The sequence below is a fragment of the Leucoraja erinacea genome, chromosome 27 (genome assembly GCF_028641065.1).
Source record: "Leucoraja erinacea ecotype New England chromosome 27, Leri_hhj_1, whole genome shotgun sequence".
NCBI lineage: Eukaryota > Metazoa > Chordata > Chondrichthyes > Rajiformes > Rajidae > Leucoraja > Leucoraja erinaceus.
In genome coordinates this window covers 3,265,824-3,288,596 of record NC_073403.1, presented here as the reverse complement: position 1 = coordinate 3,288,596, position 22,773 = coordinate 3,265,824, and the positions used below count along the sequence as shown (strand labels likewise).

At 48.1% G+C, this 22,773-nt stretch overlaps 1 protein-coding gene across 1 annotated transcript in view; it reads left to right on the top strand.

Annotated features, from left to right (window-relative positions):
* LOC129710098 (protein AF-10-like) overlaps positions 1-22,773 on the top strand; it is a 167,456-nt gene that overhangs the window by 125,742 nt on the left and 18,941 nt on the right. Inside the window, 7 exon segments of the mRNA XM_055656816.1 lie at positions 854-1,035; positions 8,638-8,755; positions 10,574-10,646; positions 11,927-12,057; positions 14,184-14,372; positions 17,683-17,771; positions 21,685-22,055. Coding sequence (XP_055512791.1) covers positions 854-1,035; positions 8,638-8,755; positions 10,574-10,646; positions 11,927-12,057; positions 14,184-14,372; positions 17,683-17,771; positions 21,685-22,055 — 1,153 coding nt within the window.

The window sequence follows — 22,773 nt, the reverse complement described above, 5'->3', positions numbered from 1 at the left end:
AGGGAGAGTCGAGACCCTTCTACAGAGCTGAAATCTATTCCTATTCTCCATTGATACTGCCTGACCTATTGAGTTACTCCAGCATTTTGTGTCTACTTTCAGTGTAAACCAGCAACTGCAGTTACTTCCTGCACATTTTATCTACACTCGAGACCACGGTCCCTCTAGAATTTAGTTTAGTTTAGAGATACAGCGGAGAAACAGGACCTTCGGCCCACCGGGTCGGCGCCGACCAGCGATCCCCGCTCGCTCACTAACACGATCCTACACACACTGGGGACAATTTTTACATTCACCAAGCCAATTAACCTACAAACCTTCGCTCCGTAGATGCTGCTGCACCCGCTGAGTTTCTCCAGCATTTTTGTCTACCTATACAGCCTGCACGTCTTTTGGAGGGTGGGAGGAAAGAGTAGATCTCGGAGAAAACACACGTACACATTCTGCACACGTAGTCGCGATCGAACCCAGGCCTCTGACACGGAAAGCACTACAAGACAAGTCTACCGCTGAGCCAGGCTGCTGCCCAATTGATTGATAGCTTTCAAGAGAGAGCTCGATAGGGCTCTTAAAAATAGCGGTGTCAGGGGATATGGCAGGAACGGGGTACTGATTGGGGATGATCAGCCATAATCACATTGAATGGCGGTGCTGGCTTGAAGGGCCGAATGGCCTCTACTCCTGCACCTATTGTCTATTGTCTCTAACCTCCGCCCCGGCTGTGATCTTTGCAGGTCGCTCGCTGCCTTTAACGTTTGTTTTTTCACCACGTTGGGTTCTGTCTGTCTGTCGGGCAGCAGTACTGGCATGTTCTCTGTTGTGTTACTGATGTCGATTGTGTTTGGCCCGCCAGGTGTCTACGTGCACAAGGAGATCCCCCTGTCGCTCAGCGGCGGTGTACTAGGAGCCGGCTGCAGTACTCCCCTCTCCTCCAATATCCTCACGCATCCTCACCGCACTTCGCACCTGATGCACCTGAGCCGTTCCTCTCTACCTGGCTCCATGGCTGCCACTTCCTCCATCACCTCTTCCCAGGTAAGGACCGACAAGACGCAAGGACACAAAACGCTGGAGTAACTCAGCGGGTCAGGCAGCATAAGTGAGCTCACAAGGTCATAAGTGATAGGAGTAGAATTAGGCCATTTGGCCCATCAAGTCTACTCCGCCATTCAATCATGGCTGATCTATCTCTCCCTCCTAACCCCATCCTCCTGCCTTCTCCCCATAACCTCTGACACCTGTACAAATCAAGAATCTTTCTATCTCTGTTTAAGAAGGAACTACAGATGGTGGAGAATCGAAGGTTACACAAAAAAGCTGGAGAAACTCGGGCCGAAACGTTGCCTATTTCCTTCGCTCCATAGATGCTGCTGCACCCGCTGAGTTTCTCCATCTATCTATCTCTGCCTTCAAAACCCACTGACTTGGCCTCCACAGCCTTCTGCGGCAAAGAATTCCACAGATTCACCACCCGCTGACTAAAGAATTCTCATCTCCTTCCTCAAAGAATGTCCTTCAATTGTGAGGCTATGACCTCTAGTCTGAGACTCTCCCACTAGTGGAAACATCCTCTCCACACCCACTCTATCCAAGCCTTTCACTGTTCTTTGTGTTTCAATGAGGTCCCCTCCCCTCATTCTCCTAAACTCCAGCAAGTGCAGGCATATCTGGAGAAAAGGAATAGGTGACGTTTCGGGTTCAGAATGAGAGTCAGGTGAGAGGGAAACGAGAGACAGAGATATAATAATAATAATAATAATAATAATAATAATAATAATATGGACTCGAGGTCCAGACAAGGGGCAACATTACATTAAAAAATGCATTGCATATTAAAAAATCTCAAATAGTACATATAAAATCTTAGTGTATCTATATCTATCTATTATTATATAAAACTCTCGTGCCATCCGACCGGCTGCCGTCCGGATGCCTTTCTGCCTTTTGATTCGTTCCATCGTGTGATGTCACAATGCCCAATGCTCGCAGATGTCCAATCGGAATGGCCGATGCTCGCAGATGTCCAATCGGAATGGATCCATTTACATGTACGGCTGCCGGCCACCTTTCTTCCTTTGATTCCTTGCCACGCCGAATCCAGACGCGCAATCGCCGAGATATTTTCCATTTCGGTAGAGATTTCGCTTTTCTTTCTAAGTATCCGCTCCTCATTTCATTTTGTCGTGTTGAAGTACATGTTTTTAATCAAATCCTTCTCCCCCCCCCCCCCCCCAACCCCAAGTATTTCAAAAAATAAACAGGCTTCTCTATTTACATGTCAGCTTCCAACACACTTCGAAACAAAGTTGCAAGACAGGAACACTGAACTTTTCACTGCTGCAGCAGGCAGGGGAGGTGCCATTGGATTTTTTTTTTTTAAAGAGGCAGGGCAGTGCTGGAATCTTACTTTTGAGAACGGCTTCAGTTCCATTGGAGGAGACGGGTGCATGGTGGAATATTGGGTTGGGGGATCACACCATTGGGGGAGCAGACCCAACGGGTCTGCACTTGGTCTAGTTATATATTAAAACTGTGTGGCTGCCGCCTGCCGTCCGGCTGCCTTTCTGCCTTTTGATTCGTTCCATCGTGTGATGTCACAATGCCCAATGCTGGCAGATGTCCAATCGGAATGGATCCATTTACATGTACGGCTGCCGGCCGCCTTTCTTCCTTTGATTCCTTGCCACGCCGAATCCAGACGCACAATTGCCGAGATCTTTTCCATTTCGGTAGAGATTCCACTTTTCTTTCAAAGTATCCGCTCCTCATTACATTTCGTGTGGTGTTTATGTACACATTTTTTAATCAAATCCTTCTCCCCCCCCCTCCCCCAATATTTCAAAAATAAACTGGCTTCTCACCCATAGAAGCTGCCCTGATTTTTTCCATTTCGGTAGAGATTTCACTTACCATTCCAAGTGTCCACTCCTCAGTAAATTTCGTTGTACACATTTTTAATAAAATCCTTCTCCCCCCCCCCCCCCCCCACTCACTCATTTTGTCGCCTCCTGCTGGCCAGCGACCATAACGGCTGCCGGCGCCCGCATCTCGCCTCAAAGACGCCATTTAAAAACAGCCGCACTGCTGATTCCTGAGCCGCTTGAGTTGGAGGACCACGTCTCCTGTGGGGGCTACGGGTAGGGAACGGCTGCATTGGGGGAGCAGACCCAACGGGTCTGCACTTGGTCTAGTCACTTATAAAAGCATCATAAATTATATTAAAAAACACAATACATGTTAAAAATCCAGAATAAAAGAATGATCGATGTCCTACAACGAGACAACGATACCAGTGGCTTCACAACTGGGATTAGTAGCGTGTGGTGCTAACCCTTATGTTTGACAAGGCCACAATAATAACATTTTTAGAGTCATTTATCCTGCAAATGAATTTATACATGTGATTTCTTAGGATGGCTTCTAAAGTACTGACTCCTGGCACTACACCATCTAGGCAGCGTCTATGGAGCGAAGGAATAGGCGACGTTTCGGGTCGAGACCCTTCTTCAGACTGATGTGGAGGGGGAGGGGCGGGAAGAAGAAAGGAAGAGGCGGAGACAGTGGTCTGTGGGAGAGCTGGGAAGTGGAGGAGAAGGAGGGAGAAAGCAAGGGACTACTACCTGTAATTGGAGAAGTCAATGTTCATATCGCTGGGGTGTAAACTGCCCAAGCGAAATATGAGGTGCTGCTCCTCCAATTTGCGGTGGGCCTCACTCTGGCCATGGAGGAGGCCCAGGACAGAAAGGTCGGATTGGGAATGGGAGGGGGAGTTGAAGTGCTGAGCCACCGGGAGATCAGGTTGGTTATTGCGGACCGAGCGGAGGTGTTGGTCGAAGCGATCGCCAAGCCTGTGCTTGGTCTCACCGATGTAGAGCAGTTGACACCTAGAGCAGCGGATGCAGTAGATGAGGTTGGAGGAGGTGCAGGTGAACCTCTGCCACACCTGGGCTTGAAAGACCGCTTGGGTCCTTGGATGGAGTCGAGGGGGGGAGGTAAAGCGACAAGTGTAGCATTTCCTGCGGTTGCAAGGGAAAGTACCAGGGGAGGGGGTGGTTTGGGTGGGAAGGGACGAATTGACCGGGGAGTTACGGAGGGAGCGGTCTCTGCGGAAAGCCGAAAGGGGAGGAGATTGGTAGATGTGGCCAGTGGTGGGATCCCGTTGGAGGTGGCGAAAATGCCGGAGGGTTACCTGTTGTTAACCTGTGTGTGTGTGTGTGTGTTGTGTGGGCCAGCCTGGAGTGCCACCTGCTGGTTTAACATCAATCTGTGGTTAGGGGAACGCACGTCATCACGTAACCTCACACCATACCTGGCCCCCTGTCTATTAACCCTTGCCTGGCCGAGGAGGAGAGAGAGATGATGTCATCAGATCACCTAAGGGTTATAGGTAGAGCATCCTGTCGATGTTATCTCTCTCACTCGATCATAAAAGCCCCACTCCCACGCTAAAGTGGACAGTTACACCCAAATTTAAGACTCAATTGATAAAGATATGTGTAGGAAAGAACTGCAGATGCTGGTTTACACCGAAGATAGACACCAAAATGCTGTAGTAACTCAGGTGGGACAAAGGCAGCATCTTTGGACAGAAGGACCCGAAACGTCACCCATTCTTTCTCTCCAGAGATGCTGCCTGTCCCGCTGTGTCACTCCCGGCATTTTGTGTCGATCACCAATTTAAAAAGGCGTTGGTCAGGATGTGCTGAGGTGTGAGCACAGGATTGTTAAGTTGCCTGGAGAAAAAGATTAGGGGACATTTCGGGTCGAGACCCTCCAATCAGGCCGCAATCAGAAGCAGTCTGTTGAAGGGTTTCGACCCGAAAAGTCACCAAAGTGTGTCCTTTTATTCCAAGGCTGGTCTTATTTCTCTCCCACTGGTGAAAACAATAGACAATAGACAATAGGTGCAGGAGTAGGACATTCGGCCCTTCGAACCAGCACCGCCATTCAATGTGATCGTGGCTGATCATCCCCAATCAGTACCCCGTCCCGGCCTTCTCCCCCATATCCCCTGACTCCGCCATTTTTAAGAGCCCTTATCTAGCTCTCTCTTGAAAGCATCCAGAGAACCTGCCTCCACCGCCTTCTGAGGCAGAGAATTCCATAGACTCACCTCTCTCTGTGAGAAAAAGTGTTTCCTCGTCTCCGTTCTAAATGGCTTACCCCTTATTCTTAAACCCCCTGGTTCTGGACTCCCCCCAACATCGGGAACATGTTTCCTGCCTCTAGCGTGTCCAAACCCTTAACAGTCTTATATGTTTCAATGAGATCCCCTCTCATCCTTCTAAACTCCAGAGTGTACAAGCCCAGCTGCTCCATTCTCTCAGCATATGACAGTCCCACCATCCCGGGAATTAACCTTGTAAACCTTCGCTGCACTAGAAACATCCTCTCATCCCAAGCATGTTGGACACCGCACATCTTGAGGAAATGCGATTCCTCCTAATAGATAAATCAGACCAATCCATAATGAGTTGGTCTCCATTTGGCTCGTCTCCAGCTGGTTCAAAATGCTGCCACTCGCCTCTTAACCGGAACTCGAAAGAGGGAGCACATTACGCCAATTTTGGCCTCCCTTCACTGGCTCCCAGTGCACTTTCAAGTTCATTTTAAAATTCTGTTATTTGTTTTTAAATCGTTGAATGGGCTCGCCCCGCCTTACCTCTCTGAGCTGCTCCACCCATACGCTCCTGCCCGCTGCCTCAGGTCAGCTGGCCAGCTGCTCCTTGAGGTACCAAGGTCTAAGCGGAAGCTCAGTGGGGAAAGAGCCTTTTCTGTTGCTGCTCCGGCACTCTGGAACACCTTGCCGTTGCACATCAGACAGGCCCCTTCACTGTCCATCTTCAAATCCACCCTAAAAACTCACTTTTATTCTCTGGCTTTCGACACTGGCTGAGACATCGCTCCTGTTTTAGTGCTTTTAATGTCTTTTAATTTTTACTGTTTTTATAGTCCTTTGTTTTACGGTTTTTAATGGTTTGTAATAACTTCTTGTCCATGAGTTCTCATGTACAGCACTTTGTGGCAACTGCAGTTGTTTAAAGTGCTTTATAAATACAGTTATTATTATATTATTATGTTTGGAATCATATGGTGCAACACAATTGTAAAAACAGTTTCAGGACTGGACGAGGGATGGTGAAGATTTTAAACAATGATCTCCTTACTTCTTTTCTTTATTTCTTATTCTCTTTTTCCTATTTTCTTTTCTTCAACTTTCTTCACTCATTCTTCTTTTCCCTGCTTCTACACACACTATATATCTCCCGTCTTTCCATCCTCTACTACCTAATTTATTTTTCTTATTCTTATTCTTCTTTGTTATAACAAAAAGCTGGACATAAAAGGTATTATGAAAACATATATCAGGTGTCTTTGGTGCCATATGATTGTACTTACTTCTAATTAAAAATAAAAATTTTTTTTTTTTTAATTTAAAAAAAAGAAACATCCTCTCCAAGTTCCCTCTACCCAGGCCTCTCATTATCCGGTGGGTTTCAATGAGTCTGGTTGCTGTCTCACCCTTCTCTTCCCCTTGCCCTTCACACCCAATAATTTTCAAGGCAAGGAGCACTGCTTTACCTCCCCGCATGTTAATAATTTGCAGCCTTGCTGGGGAATAAATCTCCCGTTGATGGGCCTGTCGTTCCCTTCCGAACCACCAATCCGTACACTTCATGCGTTCAAACGATGCAACATGGTGAGATTTATACCTTTTTATTAATGTTTTACTGACAAAATTCTTAAGGGGTTGGACAGGCTAGATGCAGGAAGATTGTTCCCGATGTTAGGGAAGTCCAGGACAAGGGGTCACAGCTTGAGGATAAGGGGGAAATCCTTTAAAACCGAGATGAGAAGAACTTTTTTCACACAGAGAGTGGTGAATCTGTGGAATTCTCTGCAGCAGAAGGTAGTTGAGGCCACAGTTCATTGGCTATATTTAAGAGGGAGTTAGATGTGGCCCTTGTGGCTAAAGGGATCAGGGGGTATGGAGAGAAGGCAGGTACAGGATACTGAGTTGGATGATCAGCCATGATCATATTGAATGGCGGTGCAGGCTCGAAGGGCCGAATGGCCTACTCCTGCACCTAATTTCTATGTTTCTATGTTTCTATATTAGGGAAGTCCAGAACTAGGGGTCACACAGTTTAAGGACAAGGGGAAAGTCTTTTCGGACCGAGATGAGAAAAACATTTTTCTTTTCACACACAGAGAGTGGTGAATCTGTGGAATTCTCTGCCACAGAAGGTAGTTGAGGCCACAGTTCATTGGCTATATATAAAGAGGGAGTTAGATGTGGCCCGTGTGGCTAAAGGGATCAGGGGTTATGGAGAGAAGGCAGGGATGGGATACTGAGTTGGATGATCAGCCATGATCATATTGAATGGCGGTGCAGGCTCGAAGGGCCGAATGGCCTACTCCTGCACCTAATTTCTATGTTTCTATGTTTCTATATTAGGGAAGTCCAGAACAAGGGGTCACACAGTTTAAGGATAAGGGGAAAGTCTTTTCGGACCGAGATGAGAAAAACATTTCTTTTCACACAGAGAGTGGTGAATCTGTGGAATTCTCTGCCACAGAAGGTAGTTGAGGCCACAGATCATTGGCTATATTTAAGAGGGAGTTAGATGTGGCCCTTGTGGCTAAAGGGATGAGGGGTTATGGAGAGAAGGCAGGGATGGGATACTGAGTTGGATGATCAGCCATGATCATATTGAATGGTGGTGCAGGCTCGAAGGGCCGAATGACCTACTCCTGCACCTATTTTCTATGTTTCTATGTATATGTCTTTTCATTGGAACTGCTCAAGGTAAAGGGAAGGGAATGTGCAGGCTGGAAGCTCTTTGGATCGGGATCAATTCCCTATTTCATCCCTGTCAAAGGTAGAGTTTCAGCTTTGGGGATCTACTTTTAAAATGCAATCTGAGAAATCTCTGTCTCTGGAGAGAAGGAACGGGTGGCGTTTTGGGTCGAGACCCTTCCTCAGGCTGAGAGTCAGGGGAAAGGGATCTAGAGGTATGGAGGTGCTAGGTGTGAAAACGACATATCAAACATAGGACAATATCAGGCGATGATAAGGAAATGTTGAATGGTTCATTGTTAGCTGAAGGGTGATTGGATCGAGAGAAACTAAACATAGTTTATAGAGACACAGCGTGGAAACAGGCCCTTCGGCCCACCGAGTACATGCTGACCATCGATCACCCGTACATACACTATCCTACGCACTACGGACAATCTACAGAAGCCAATTTCATTGTTCAGTTTCGCGACATACAATAGCCAATAGACGCAGGAGTAGGCCATTCGGCCCTTCAAGCCAGCACCGCCATTCAATGTGATCGTGGCTGATCATCCCCAATCAGTACCCCGTTCCTGCCTTCTACCGATATCCCCTGACTCCGCTATCTTTAAGAGCCCTATCCAGCTCTCCTCTCCACCTCTCCCCTCTTCCCTCCTACTCTCTCCCATCCCCTCCACTCATCTACTCCCCTCATCACCTCTCCTGCCCTCCCCTCTCCTCCGCTCTCCTCCCTTCCTCTCCTCCTCCTCCCCTCTCCCTCTCCTCCTCCTCTCTAGTCTTAAAACACCCTTGCCTCTCTAGACCACTCTCATTGTTCTGTTTTACCTGTGCAGGTATTCTCCCTACCCGGCTCATCGTACAGCCTGACTCCTTCCAATGTCTTTGGAGGACCAATAACACCAGGGTCATCCATCTCCTCGCTTCTGAATCCCGTAGAAACCAGTCAAACAGGTAGGTAAAGATGTACCCAAACTAAAAGCTGGAGTAACTCAGCGGGACAGGCAGCATCTCTGGACAGAAGGAATGGGTGGCGTTTTGGGTCGAGACCCTTTCTTCAGGTAGGTAAGCTCTCCTCTCAAGTCAAGTCAAGTCAAGTTTATTCGTCCCATACACATACGAGATGTGCAGTGAAATGAAAAGTGGCAATGCTCGCGGACTTTGTGCAAAAAGACAAACAGACAAACAATAAAACACAATCACATATTCTTTTACATATTAAATATTGTGGGTGGAAGGAAAAAGGTTCAGTAAAGTTAGTCCCTGGTGAGATTGGCGTTTACAGTCCGAATGGCCTCTGGGAAGAAACTCCTTCTCAACCTCTCCGTTCTCACCGCATGGCAACGGAGGCGTTTTCCTGACCGTAGCGGCTGGAACAGTCCGTTGCAGGGGTGGAAGGGGTCTCCCATGATTTTATTGGCTCTGGAGTTGCACCTCCTGATGTATAGTTCCTGCAGGGGGGGGGGGGGGGGGGCGAGTGAAGATCCCATAGTGCGTTCGGCCGAACGCACAACTCTCTGCAGAGCCTTCTTTTCCTGGGGCCCATGACAAGCCCCATGACTAGGAGTCTTTGGACGTAACTTAACTCCACTAGTGAGCACGGCTCGATTTTCTGAGGCAGTTTTTGTCCGGATGTAATTCATGTTTGTTTCCGATCCTTTCTGACTTGGTTAATCCGGACTTGGTTATCGCAAAGCCTCACAGATGAGGATGCATCAAGTCTGTAATAAGATTAGGAAGTGTTGGAAAAGTATCATGGAGAGAGGAACGGAGTGCAAGCTTCAATCTGCCATCCTTCCCCAGACCGTTCCAACGAAGGGTCTCAGACTTGACTTGATTCCATTTAATTCAGCCATTGTCTTCAATGAAGAGGCAACTAAATTATTTTTCCTTGACAGTCATACAAAAAACTTTAGACACGTTAGAGCTGTTTTGTAGGAAGGAGCAGCAGATGCTGGTTTATAACGGAGATCGACAATTGAGGTTGTGGGTGGCACAGTGGTTCAGCAGTCGAGTTGCTGCCTTACAGCACCAGAGATGTGGGTTCGATCCCAACTATGGGTGCTGTCTGTTTGTACGATTGCTGGGTTTTCTCCGGGTGCTCCGGTTTCCTCCCACACTCCAAAGGCAGACAGGTCAGTTGGCTTTGGGAAAAATTGTAAATTGTCCCTATTTATATAGCACATTTTCAGTCAACTTGGGTAGTGCTAGTGTACGGGGTGATCGCTGGTCCGTGTGGGCTTGGTGGGTCGAAGGGCCTGTTTCCATGTTGTATCTGTAAAGTCTGAAGAATGGGACTGAATAGATACTCTATCTATGGGCTAACTAGCTCTCTCCTGTGCTGGAATAATTCTGCCATTCTGCAAACCACCGAGTCATAGAGTCGGGAAGGAACTGCAGGTGCTGGTGTAAGCCGAAAAAAGACAAAATGCTGGAGTAACTTGGCGGGATAGGCAGTAGGCAGAGAAGGAATGGGTGACGTTTCGGGTCGAGACCGTCTAAAGAAGGGTCTCAACCCGAAACGTCACCCATCCCTTCTGCCCAGAGATGCTGCCTGTCCCGCTGAGTTGCTCCAGCATTTTGTGTCGATCATAGAGTCACCTGTGGTGGGTGGAGGGAGTCAGAGAGAGACCCAAGGGGGCCAGGTTTGGAGGAACTTGAGAGTTGTCAAAGGCTGAGGGTAGGAGCTGAGGAAGTCACAGCAAAGTCAACACATATCCAGTATGTGTACAAGAGGAACGATATTAATTCCCTCTCTTGCTTCCCTTTCAGAGCCTGACATCGATGACAATGATTGCAGTTTTGTCTGCAGGGGCAGTTCTTCCAGAGGAAGTCTTTCTCCGACGTAAATGTTGCACGCTACTCTATTCCGTATATCTTGTCTGTATTGTGCTAATCTCTGGTTTGGCCAAGGGGCATTAATTAGCAAATTATTTAGCATTAACAAAACGGGCCCCTGTGTGGGGGACGCGCCGAGATCTAAGGGGGGGGGGGCCACAAATGGAAGGTGTTAAAACTGGTTTGCGTAACATGGAATATTTATCACTTTGCCGACGCCCTTTATGTGGTGCCTCTTTGTATACCCTAGCTCTGCAAGACCAAGAATATCACTTGTCATGCGACTAAAATATCATTCATTATATCTAGGACCTCTTTAGTAGCATTGGAAAAGGAGGTCACCGTTCATTCTCTCTACCCTGCGCCACTGTTCCTGTTCCATCACATTCATTGTAAAAGTGTCCCGAGTGTGTGTAGGACAGTGCTAGTATACGGGAATCGCTGGTCGACACGGACACAGCGGGCAAAATGGCTTGTTTCTGCACACTAAAGTCCAAAGCAAATGTCCACTCGGCCCATCGAGCCTATACTGAACAACAAGCGCCCTCCACACTAATCTTACACTTCAAGCCCTGTCCCACTGTACGTGTTCATTCAAGAACTCTCCCGAGTTTTAAAAAAATCAAACTCGTGGTAAGCACGGAGAATGGACGTAGCGGGTACGTCGGAGCTCGGGGACGTCTCCTAGCGGCTCGTAACGCTAACATAGAAACATAGAAAATAGGTGCAGGAGTAGGCCATGCGGCCCTTCGAGCCTGCACCGCCATTCAATATGATCATGGCTGATCATCCAACTCAGTATCCTGTACCTGCCTTCTCTCCATACCCCCTGATCCCTTTAGCCACAAGGGCCACATCTAACTCCCTCTTAAATATAGCCAATGAACTGTGGCCTCAACTAACCTCTGTGGCAGAGGTTCCAGAGATTCTGTGTGAAAAATGGTTTTCTCATCTCAGTCCTAAAGGATTTCCCCTTTATCCTTAAACTGTGACCCCTTGTCCTGGACTTCCCCAACATTGGGAACAATCTTCCTGCATCTAACGGCAGGTACTCGGGAAGACTGGTGTAGGTGTAGGCCATTTGGCCCTTCGAGCCAGCACCGCCATTCACTGTGATCATGGCTGATCATCCACAATCAGTACCCCGTTCCTGCCTTCTCCCCATATCCCTCCATTCGGCTATCTACAAGAGCCCTATCCAACTCAAGTGGAATCTAGGGGGTGATATTCATGCTGTTTAGTTTACGATTCGACCCGCTCACTTCACCCCTACCCTATTTGTTCCAGATCTCCTATCGGTGGCTTGTCCATGCTCTATGATCAGACGATACCCGGTCAGCTGGAGAATGTACCACAGACAACGTCCAACATCGAGGAGTTACTGGACAAACACTGGAGTGGTGAAGGAGGCATTGACAGTAAGTGCAGGGTGTGTTCATGATGACAATGCCCAACGTGCTTTTAGTATTAGAGATACAGCATGGTTAAGGGGAGATGGCTGGAGAATGCCATTATAGACAATAGACAATAGGTACAGGAGTAGAGGCCATTCGGCCCTTCGAGCCAGCACCGCCATTCAATGTGATCATGGCTGATCGTCCCCAATCAGTACCCCCGTTCCTGCCTTCTCCCCATATATCCCCTGACTCCGCTATCTTTAAGAGCCCTATCTAGCTCTCTCTTGAAAGTATCCAGAGAACCGGCCTCCACCGCCCTCTGAGGCAGAGAATTCCACAGACTCACCACTCTCTGTGAGAAAAAGTGTTTCCTCGTCTCCGTTCTAAATGGCTTACTCCTTATTCTTAAACTGTGGCCCCTGGTTCTGGACTCCCCCAACATCGGGAACATGTTTCCTGCCTCTAGCGTGTCCAAACCCTTATCAATCTTATATGTTTCAATATAATCAATATAAAGACTGGATAGATTTGGTTTAGACTTTTTTTTTATACTCTCTAGAATTTAGAAGATTGAGAGGGGATCTTATAGAAACTTACAAAATTCTTAAGGGGTTGGACAGGCTGGATGCAGGAAGATTGTTCCCGATGTTAGGGAAGTCCAGGACAAGGGGTCACAGCTTAAGGATAAGGGGGAAATCCTTTAAAACTGAGATGAGAAGAACTTTTTTCACACAGAGAGTGGTGAATCTCTGGAACTCTCTGCCACAGAGGATAGTCGAGGCCAGTTCATTGGCTATATTTAAGAGGGAGTTAGATGTGGCCCTTGTGGCTAAGGGGATCAGAGGGTATGGAGAGAAGGCAGGTACGGGATACTGAGTTAGATGATCAGCCATGATCATATTGAATGGCGGTGCAGGCTCGAAGGGCCGAATGGCCTACTCCTGCACCTAATTTCTTTGTTTCTATGTTTCTATAATCTTATATGTTGACTGTCTGCTTTCTCTGACCGAACCAATTTTGGATGCAATCGGCCTAATTCTGCTCTTAGAATTTATCAATGTGAAGTTTTGCTCGACTTTCATTGTTGCACAGGGACAATAGACAGTAGGTACAGGAGTAGTCCATTCGGCCCTTCTAGCCTGCACCGTCATTCACCCTGGTTTGAATGCAGGGGTTACTGTGTTTTGGGGTCGTGGCCGGGCTGCGGGAGACGGTTAGAGGTTACGGGGAGAAGGCAGGAGAATGGGGTTGAGAGGGAGAGGTAGATCTGAGTCCACACCGACCATCGATCACCCGTTCGTTCACACTCGTTCTATGTTATCCTACTTCCTCATCACGCTTGAGGAGCAATTTACTGAGCCCCAAATAACCTACAAACCCGCACGCCTTTCGGGAGGAAACCGAAACCGAAACACCTGGAGGAAACCCCCGTGGTCATAGAAACATAGAAACATAGACAATAGGTGCAGGAGTAGAGGCCATTCAGCCCCTCGAGCCTGCACCATTCGCCATTCAATATGATCGTGGCTGATCATCCAACTCAGTATCCTGTACCTGCCTTCTCTCCATTCCCCCTGATCCCTTTAGCCACAAGGGCCACAACTAACTCCCTCTTAAATATTGCCAATGAACTGTGGCCTCAACTACCTTCTGTGGCAGAGAATTCCAGAGATTCAGATTCAGATTCAGATTCAGATTCAATTTTAATTGTCATTGTCAGTGTACAGTACAGAGACAACGAAATGCATTATGATCATGGCTGATCATAACAATCATATATGTCATGGCATTCACCACTCTCTGTGTGAAAAATGTTTTTCTCATCTCGGTCCTAAAGGATTTCCCCCTTATCCTTAAACTGTGACCCCTTGTCCTGGACTTGCCCAACACCGGGAATAATTTTCCTGCATCATTGAATATTTTATTCCACTGTGTTCATTAGAAGGGATATAGCTGGCAGTAATGCTGCAGATGTCAACAGCAGACGTGTGAAGGTGCAGGATTCTGGAGGAGATTAGCCATGTCCGCAGCTTACCCTGGCTTGTGTAAAGATTTATGGGGCAGCGTGCGGGAAGTGGGGGGATTATTTCCACAAAGTGACTAATCATTTCCATAAGTGACTAACTTGCCGTGTTTGATCCTTCCAGTCGTGGACATGTTGAAGTCGCTGCACCTGCTCCAGCTGGATAACAGGAGGCTGCAGGAACAGATCATGAGCCTCTCGGCCAAGAAGGAACGTCTTCAGCTGCTCAATGTCCAGCTCTCCGTCCCCTTCGCCGGTATCACCTCCACCAACGGGCCGTCCTCCCAGCTGCATTTGATCGCCTCCCAGAACGGTAAGGACCTCTTCTCCGTCAGCCCGTTCAGGCCGGCCACAGTGGCGCCGGAGACCCGGGTTCGATCACAAACTACGGGTGCTATCTGTGTGGAGTTTGCACGTTCTCCCCGTGACCCGCGTGGGTTTTCTCCAAGATCTTCGGTTTCCTCCAAAGACGTACAGGCTTGTAGGTTAATGGGCTTGGGAAATGTAAAAATTGTCACTAGTGTGTGTAGGATAGTGTTAATGTGTGGGGATCGCTGGCCGGCGCCGACCCGATGGGCCGAAGGGCCTGTTTCCGCTCTGTATCTCTAAACTAAACTGAACTAAACATGAAGGGCTCGTCCTGAGATGAACCGTTGACCCCTGCACCTATTGGCAATCAGGCTTTGATCGGGTCTGTGGCCTAGAAAGGACCAAGGATTCTCTCTGTGTGTGTGTGTGTGTGTGTGTGTGTGTGTGTGTGTGTGTGTGTGTGTGTGTGTGTGTGTGTGTGTGTGTGTGTGTGTGTGTGTGTGTGGTGTGTGTGTGTGTGTGTGTGTGTGTGTGTGTGTGTGTGTGTGTGTGTGTGTGTGTGTGTGTGTGTGTGTGTGTGTGTGTGTGTGTGTGTGTGTGTGGTGTGTGGTGTGTGTGTGTGTGTGTGTGTGTGTGTGTGGTGTGTGTCAGCGGCACGGTTGCGCAGCGGTAGAGTTGCCACCTCACAGCGCCCAGAGACCCGGGTTCGACCGTGACCACATTCTCCCTGTGACCGCGTGGGTTTTCTCCAGGTGCTCCGGTTTCGTCCCGCATTCCCCGCAGGTTTGTAGGTTAATTGGCTTCTGTAAGTTGTCCCCAGTGTGTGTAGGATGGAACCAGTATGCAGGTTTACCTCCAGTTACAAAGTGTCGGAGGAACTCGACGGGACAGGCGGCATCTGCGGAGGGAATGGACAGGCAACGCTTCTGGGCGGGACACTTCTCCAGACTCTAATCTAATCAGTGGCCTGCTGATGGCACTGGGAATTCTATTCATGCTGAAACAATTATGGCACCTTATAGAACTGGGAAATTACTCATTAGTATGTCAACCATACAGGGAACCATGACAACATTGGCAACTTCCTGTGCGATAAAAATGGCCTGTGTTTATTGAACTGTAAAGATATATCAAAAGGTCATGAAAAATAGAAGCAGAATTAGGCCATTCGGCCCATCAAGTCTACTCCGCCATTCAATCGTGGCTGATCTATCTCTCCCTCCTAACCCCATTCTCCTGCCTTCTCCCCATAATGCCCCTGCCCCACTGTACCAGGTAATTCAAGAGCTCTCCCGAGTTTAAAAAATAATCAAACTGGTGGGAAGTACGTAGCGGGTACGTCGGAGCTCGTGGTCGTCTCTTAGCGGCTCGTAACGCTAACGGCAGGTACTCGGGAAACGCGGTAACTCGTGAAGAACAGTGTCCACGAGAGCCCCGGGTACCTACGAGCGGCTATAGCCGTAATTCTCCGAATTCGAATCGGGGGAAACTCGGGAGGGCTCGTGAATTACCTCGTACAGTGGGACGGGGGAACCCGTCAGATATATTATTACATATATGTTATTAATATATGGATAATATTGGCATTTAACAACTTGTAATTTGTTTAATTTCAGGGTTAAGGAAATGTTCAGTGTTCAGTGTCCAAATACTGGTTTAATGAGTTGGCTGTTTTGTGATCACCTTGTCAATCCATTGCATGACATTAAATGTGGAGCCATTGCATCAAACAGAAAGAAAACAGGCCCTTCGGCCCAACAAGTCTGTGCCGATCAGGATGTCCCATCCAAGCTGGTCCTATTTACCCATGCTTGGTCCATACACCTCTAAATCTTTCCTCCCTGTGTCCATGCACCTGTTTGAATGTCTTTTATATGTTGTTAATGTACCTGCCTCAACTGCTACCTTTGGAAGCTTGTCCCATAGACCCACCACCCTCTGTGTGAAAAGGTTGTGACTCAGGTTCCTGGTAAATCGTTCTCCTCTCACCTTAAACCTTTGGCCTTTTGTTCTTGATTTCCCCCGACACTGGGAATAGACATCTTTATTCACTGTCCAAGCCGTCCATTTGCCCCACGAGTAAGATCAACTGATGGAAAGATGGCAGGTACTTTCTTCTTCAAACTCCTAGTCTCTTCACTTGCCCCCCCTCTCCCCCATACACACCGTTCAACCAACGCTGCCAAATCCAAACCCCTCCCTGGACATAGAAACATAGAAAATAGGTGCAGGAGTAGGCCATTCGGCCCTTCGAGCCTGCACCGCCATTCAATATAATCATGGCTGATCATCCAACTCAGTATCCTGTACCTGCCTTCTCTCCATACCCCCTGATCCCTTTAGCCACAAGGGCCACATCTAACTCCCTCTTAAATATAACCAATGAACTGTGGCCTCAACTACTTTCTGTGGCAGAGAATTCCAGAGATTCACCACTCTCTGTGTGGGAAAAAAGTTTTTCTCATCTCGGTCCTAAAGGATTTCCCCTTTATCCTTAAACTGTGACCCCTTGTCCTGGACTTCCCCAACATCGGGAACAATCTTCCTGCATCTAGCCTGTCCAACCCCTTAAGAATTTTGTAAGTTTCTATAAGATCCCCCCCTCAATCTTCTAAACTCCAGCGACATTCATGACTTCAGACTCTGGACTCTAGTGACAACAACACGGAAACAGGCCCTTCGGTCCATCCAGCCCGCTGGCTGGCCAGCAATCCCCACACGCTAGCACTTTCCACACACACACACACACACACACACACACACACACACTGGGGGACAATCTTTTCATTCATGCCCGGCCAATTAACCTACAAACCCGCACGTCTTTGGAGTGTGCGGGGAAACCGAAGATCTCGCAAAAAACCCACGCAGGTCACGGGGAGAACGTGCAAACTCCGCACAGAGAGCACCCGTAGTCAGGATCGAACCGGGGTCTCTGGCGCTATGAGGCAGCAACTCTACCGCTGATGATACTAACTAATACCACAATTAAATTTCAAGTATATAAGCACATAAATACCCACTGCATCTAATCTTGCAGCATCTAATAAGCCAACTGTACTTTCCCACTGAAGATCGCTTTGTGTATGAATTGGCAGTGAAGATCTTTGGGAACAGCCTGACAGATAGTGATGCAGCCCCTGTCACGTGGACATCAGGTCTCCGCTCCCTTGGCTGAGGTTTGGTTCCAGTCACTGAGGGGTCCGGTGCTTGAGTGGGTGCCAGGGGGGGGGGGGGGGGGGGGGGGGGGCGGTGATATTCTGGATTAATTCACCATTAATCGGAACATTTCTCCCTCTTTCCCCTGGTTGCAGCCTGCGGCTCTGAACTGCTGAACAGCAGTAAGAGTCCCCCTTCCAGGAACAGCTTCATTACTGAGAACTCCCTCTCTGCATCATCAGAGGTATTTAATAGCATTGCTCGGGGAAGATCAAATGACACGAAACATTGGCCTTTTACACTCGCATATCCCCTCACCTCCCCTCACCCCCTCTCCTCCCCTTCCCCCATTAAAAGCCAGTTAACCAGTCCCACATTTCAGGTCAGCTTAGTTCATTGTCACGTGTACCGAGGTACAGTGAAAAGCTTTTGTTGCATGCCGTCTTGTCAGCGGAAAGACAATACATGATTACAATCGAGCCATTCACAGTGTACAGACACATGCAAAGGGAGTTAGATTTAGCTCTTAGGGCTGACCGAATCAAGGGATTTGAGGAGAAGGCAGGTACAGGATACTGAGTTGGATGATCAGCCATGATCATATTGAATGGCGGTGCAGGCTCGAAGGGCCGAATGGCCTACTCCTGCACCTATTTTCTATGTTTCTATGAATAACATTTAGCGCAAGGTAAAGCCAGCAAAGTCCAAACAAGGATAATCCGAGGATCACCATAGAGGTAGATAGTCGCTCACGACTGCTGTCTAGTTGGTGCTAGGATGGTTCAGTTGCCTGATAACACGTGGGTAGAAACTATCCCAGAATCTGGAGGTGTGCGTTTTCACACTTCTGTACTTTAGCAATGATGTATTTCTCTTGGGATCCCACTATCCCTAGCCAACAATCGCCCTGTCAGGGAACATACCTACCTGATATCATCTACTACCGGCGGCCCTGATTGATCCTGGGTTTCTTTGCATGCTTCCTGTTCTCCCCCCCCCCCAAAACAAGCAGTCTGTAGAAGGATCCCCACCCAAAAGGTCACCTACCCATGTTCTCCCCAGACGAGTAAGAAAGAACTGCAGATGCTTTTTAAAATCGAAGGTAGGCACAAAATGCTGGAGTAACTCAGCAGGCGAGGCAGCATCTCTGGAGAGAAGGAATCGGGTCGAGACCCTTCCTCAGACTCCAGAGATGGTGCCTGGCCCGCTGAGTTACTCCAGTACTTTGTGTTCGACCTCCGATAGTGTAGACACTGGTGCAATGAAATTTAAGTTAGGCCTGTATCCAATATACATTGATACATACATGCAACACCTGTAGATAATATATAATAAACAAGAATTCAATAAATTAATAACTACAATACCTACACAAACCCCCCCCAAAATCTTTAGTGCAACCAATAGCCAGTTCATAGAATTTACGGTGAGATTAGTGCAGTGTTCAAAAGCCTAATGGTCATTGAGAGGAAACATTTCTAGAACCTCATGGTCATAGTTTTTGAGATTAATATACATAGAAATTAGAAACATAGAAATTAGGTGCAGGAGTAGGCCATTCGGCCCTTCGAGCCTGCACCGCCATTCAATATGATCACGGCTGATCATCCAACTCAGTATCCCGTACCTGCCTTCTCTCCATACCCCCTGATCCCTTTAGCCACAAGGGCCACATCTAACTTCCTCTTAAATATAGCCAATGAACTGTGGCCTCAACTACCCTCTGTGGCAGAGAGTTCCAGAGATTCACCACTCTCTGTGTGAAAAAAGTTCTTCTCATCTCGGTTTTAAAGGATTTCCCCCTTATCCTTAAGCTGTGACCCCTTGTCCTGGGCTTCCCCAACATCGGGAGCAATCTTCCTGCATCTAGCCTGTCCAACCCCTTAAGAATTTTGTAAGTTTCTATAAGATCCCCTCTCAATCTCCTAAATTCTAGAGAGTCTAGAGAGTCTAGAGATACAAAGGACAAAGGACATTTATTGTCACATACACCAATTGAAGTTTGAGTTTCCATGCAGCACACAAATAAGATAAACATAATATTTTAGAATTATAGCATAAAACATAAAAAACATCCCCCCCCGCAGCAGAATCAACGTTTCCCCCGGTGAGGGAAGGCAGCAACTTTCAGTCCACTTCCTCAGTTCACCCGTGGGCTATTGAGGCCTTTGCAGTTGCCGCTAAGTTTGAAGCCCGATGTTTCAAGCCCTCGAACACCTTCTTCCTGATGGGGGGGGATGAGATGAGAGTCAGAGTATTGAGAAGTTGATTATACAGAGTATACAGAGTTGATGTGGACAAGCTTTTCCCTTTGAGAATAGGGAAGATTCAAACAAGAGGACATGACTTCAGAATTAAGGGACAGAAGTTTAGGGGTAATATGAGGGGGAACTTCTTTACTCAGAGAGTGGTGGCGGGTGTGGAATGAGCTTCCAGTGGAAGTGGTGGAGGCAGGTTCATTGGTATCATTTAAAAATAAATTGGATAGGCATATGGATGAGAAGGGAATGGAGGGTTATGGTATGAGTGCAGGCAGGTGGGACTAAGGGGAAAAAAAAATTGTTCGGCACGGACTTGTAGGGCCGAGATGGCCTGTTTCCGTGCTGTAATTGTTATATGGTTATATGGTTTAAGTTGGGAGGTCATGTTACGGTTGTATAAGGCATCGGAGAGGCCACATTCAGAGGACTGTGTTCAGTATTGGGAAGATGTTGTCAAGCAGCAGAGGGTGCAGAGAAGATTTTTACGCAGATGTTGCCAGGACATCGAGGGCCTGAGCCTTATGGAGAGGTTGAGCAATCTTTGACTTTATTCCTTGGAGCGCAGGAGGATGAGGGGTGATCGTATATAGAGGTGTACAAAATCATGAGAGGTATAGATCGGGTAAATACACAGTCATTTGCACAGAGTAGGTGAATCGAGAACCAGGGGACATTGGATTAAGGTGAGGGCGGGGATAGATTTGATAGGAATCTGAAGGGTAACTTTTTTACACAAAGGGTGGTGGGTGTATGGAACGAGCTGCTGGAGGAAGTAGTTGAGGCTGGGACTATCCCAACGTTTAAGAAACAGTCCCCACACTTCACCTCACCCCCTGGTTCCCTTCCACCATCCCGATATCCCATGGATATCATTCCCTCCGGCTCTACATTTCAGAACCTCTCCACTCCTTCCCTGTCATAATATCCTTCAGTTTCCTTCCCATCTCTGGCCTTTTGTCACTTAATCCACCCTTCTGCCAGTCATAAGGTCATGTAATAGGAGGGGAATCTGGCCATTCGGCCCATCAAGTCCATTCAATCATGGCCGATCTATCTCTCCCCCATTCTCCTGCCTCCTCCCCACAACCCCTGACACCTGTAAACCCCCCCCCCCCCCCCCCCCAGTCAAACCCTCCCCACCTGTATCCATCTATCACCCCCCCTGTCTTTGTCCCGCCCCTCCCCTTCTCTCTTCCAGCTTTCTCAGTCTGAAGAAGGGTCCCGCCCCAAGACGTTGTCTGTCCATTCCCTCCACAGATGTTGCCTGAGCCGCTGAGTTACTCCAGCGCTCTGTGTGTTTTTATTTTAAATGCATGGGTTGTCACTGTTTGTGCAACGAGGTTGAATGCGATGGTCGTGAGTTTAAGACTCACATTTAAAACCGTGATGGCAGGACTTTCATATGAAGAAAGACTGGATAGACTCGGCTTGTACTCGCTAGAATTTAGAAGATTGAGGGGGGGGGGATCTTATAGAAACTTACAACATTCCCAAGGGGTTGGACAGGCTAGATGTTGGAAGATTGTTCCCGATGTTGGGGAAGTCCAGAACAAGGGGTCACACAGTTTAAGGATAAGGGGGAAATCTTTTGGGACTGAGATGAGGAGAAAAAAAATCACACAGAGAGTTGTGAATCTGTGGAATTCGCTGCCACAGAAGGTAGTTGAGGCCACACAGTTCATTGGCTATATTTAAGAGGGAGTTAGATGTGGCCCTTGTGGCTAAAGGGGTCAGGGGGTATGGAGAGAAGGCAGGGGGGGATACTGAGTTGGATGATCAGCCATGATCATATTGGATGGCGGTGCAGGCTGGAAGGGCCGAATGGCCTCTACTCCTGCACCTATTGTCTATGTTTCTATGTAATTGGATCTCTCTCTCCCCCCCCTGTCTCTGCAGGATCTCCGTTCTGGATGCCACAGCCGGAGTAGTTCGTCCTCGTCGCTCCAGAGCACTCCTCCTCCCGCCCTCCCACTCCTGCAGCAGAGTCCCGTTTCCCTCCAGCTCCCGGGAATGGCCGGAGTCTCGCAGCCGGTCAACGGGCTGGGCAGGACCTGCGTCTCCACCAAGACCAGCACCTTCTCCGCCACTCCATCGTCGGTGGCTGGGATGATGGGCTGCCCTCTGGCTCCCCAGTTAGCCAGCAATGGTATTGTCGGTCCTCTGAATGGTGTGGACCAGCCGCCTGCATCAGTGGCACCACTCCATAACTCCCTCGCTCATCCGCCAGCTTCCCATAGTGTTCCAACGTCAACTAGTCACTGCAACAGGTCAGATTACCTCCTTTCTCGATCCACGGGCAGAACTTATCTCGACGGTGCTGCCTGTCGCGGGCTGTCCTACCTAATCTGTGACATATCGGCTCGGTGCACAGAATCGGCAAATGATTTACATGGATGGTTCTTGGTCGTTTAGTTTTTTTTTTGTTCCAGGCCCTTCGGTCACCAACCAGCGACCCCCCGCACACTGGCACTGTCCTACACACACTGGGGTCTATTACATAGAAATTAGAAACATAGAAATTAGGTGCAGGAGTAGGCCATTCAGCCCTTCGAGCCTGCACCGCCATTCAATATGATCATGGCTGATCATCCAACTCAGTATCCCGTACCTGCCTTCTCTCCATACCCCCTGATCCCCTTAGCCACAAGGGCCACATCTAACTCCCTCTTAAATATAGCCAATGAACTGGCCTCAACTACCCTCTGTGGCAGAGAGTTCCAGAGATTCACCACTCTCTGCGTGAAAAAAGTTCTTCTCATCTCGGTTTTAAAGGATTTCCCCTTTATCCTTAAGCTGTGACCCCTTGTCCTGGACTTCCCCAACATCGGGAACAATCTTCCTGCATCTAGCCTGTCCAACCCCTTAAGAATTTTGTAAGTTTCTATAAGATCCCCTCTCAATCTTCTAAATTCCAGAGAGTTACAATTCTATTGTTACATTTATGCCAAGACAATTAACTTGCAAACCTGTATGTCTTTTGTGGAG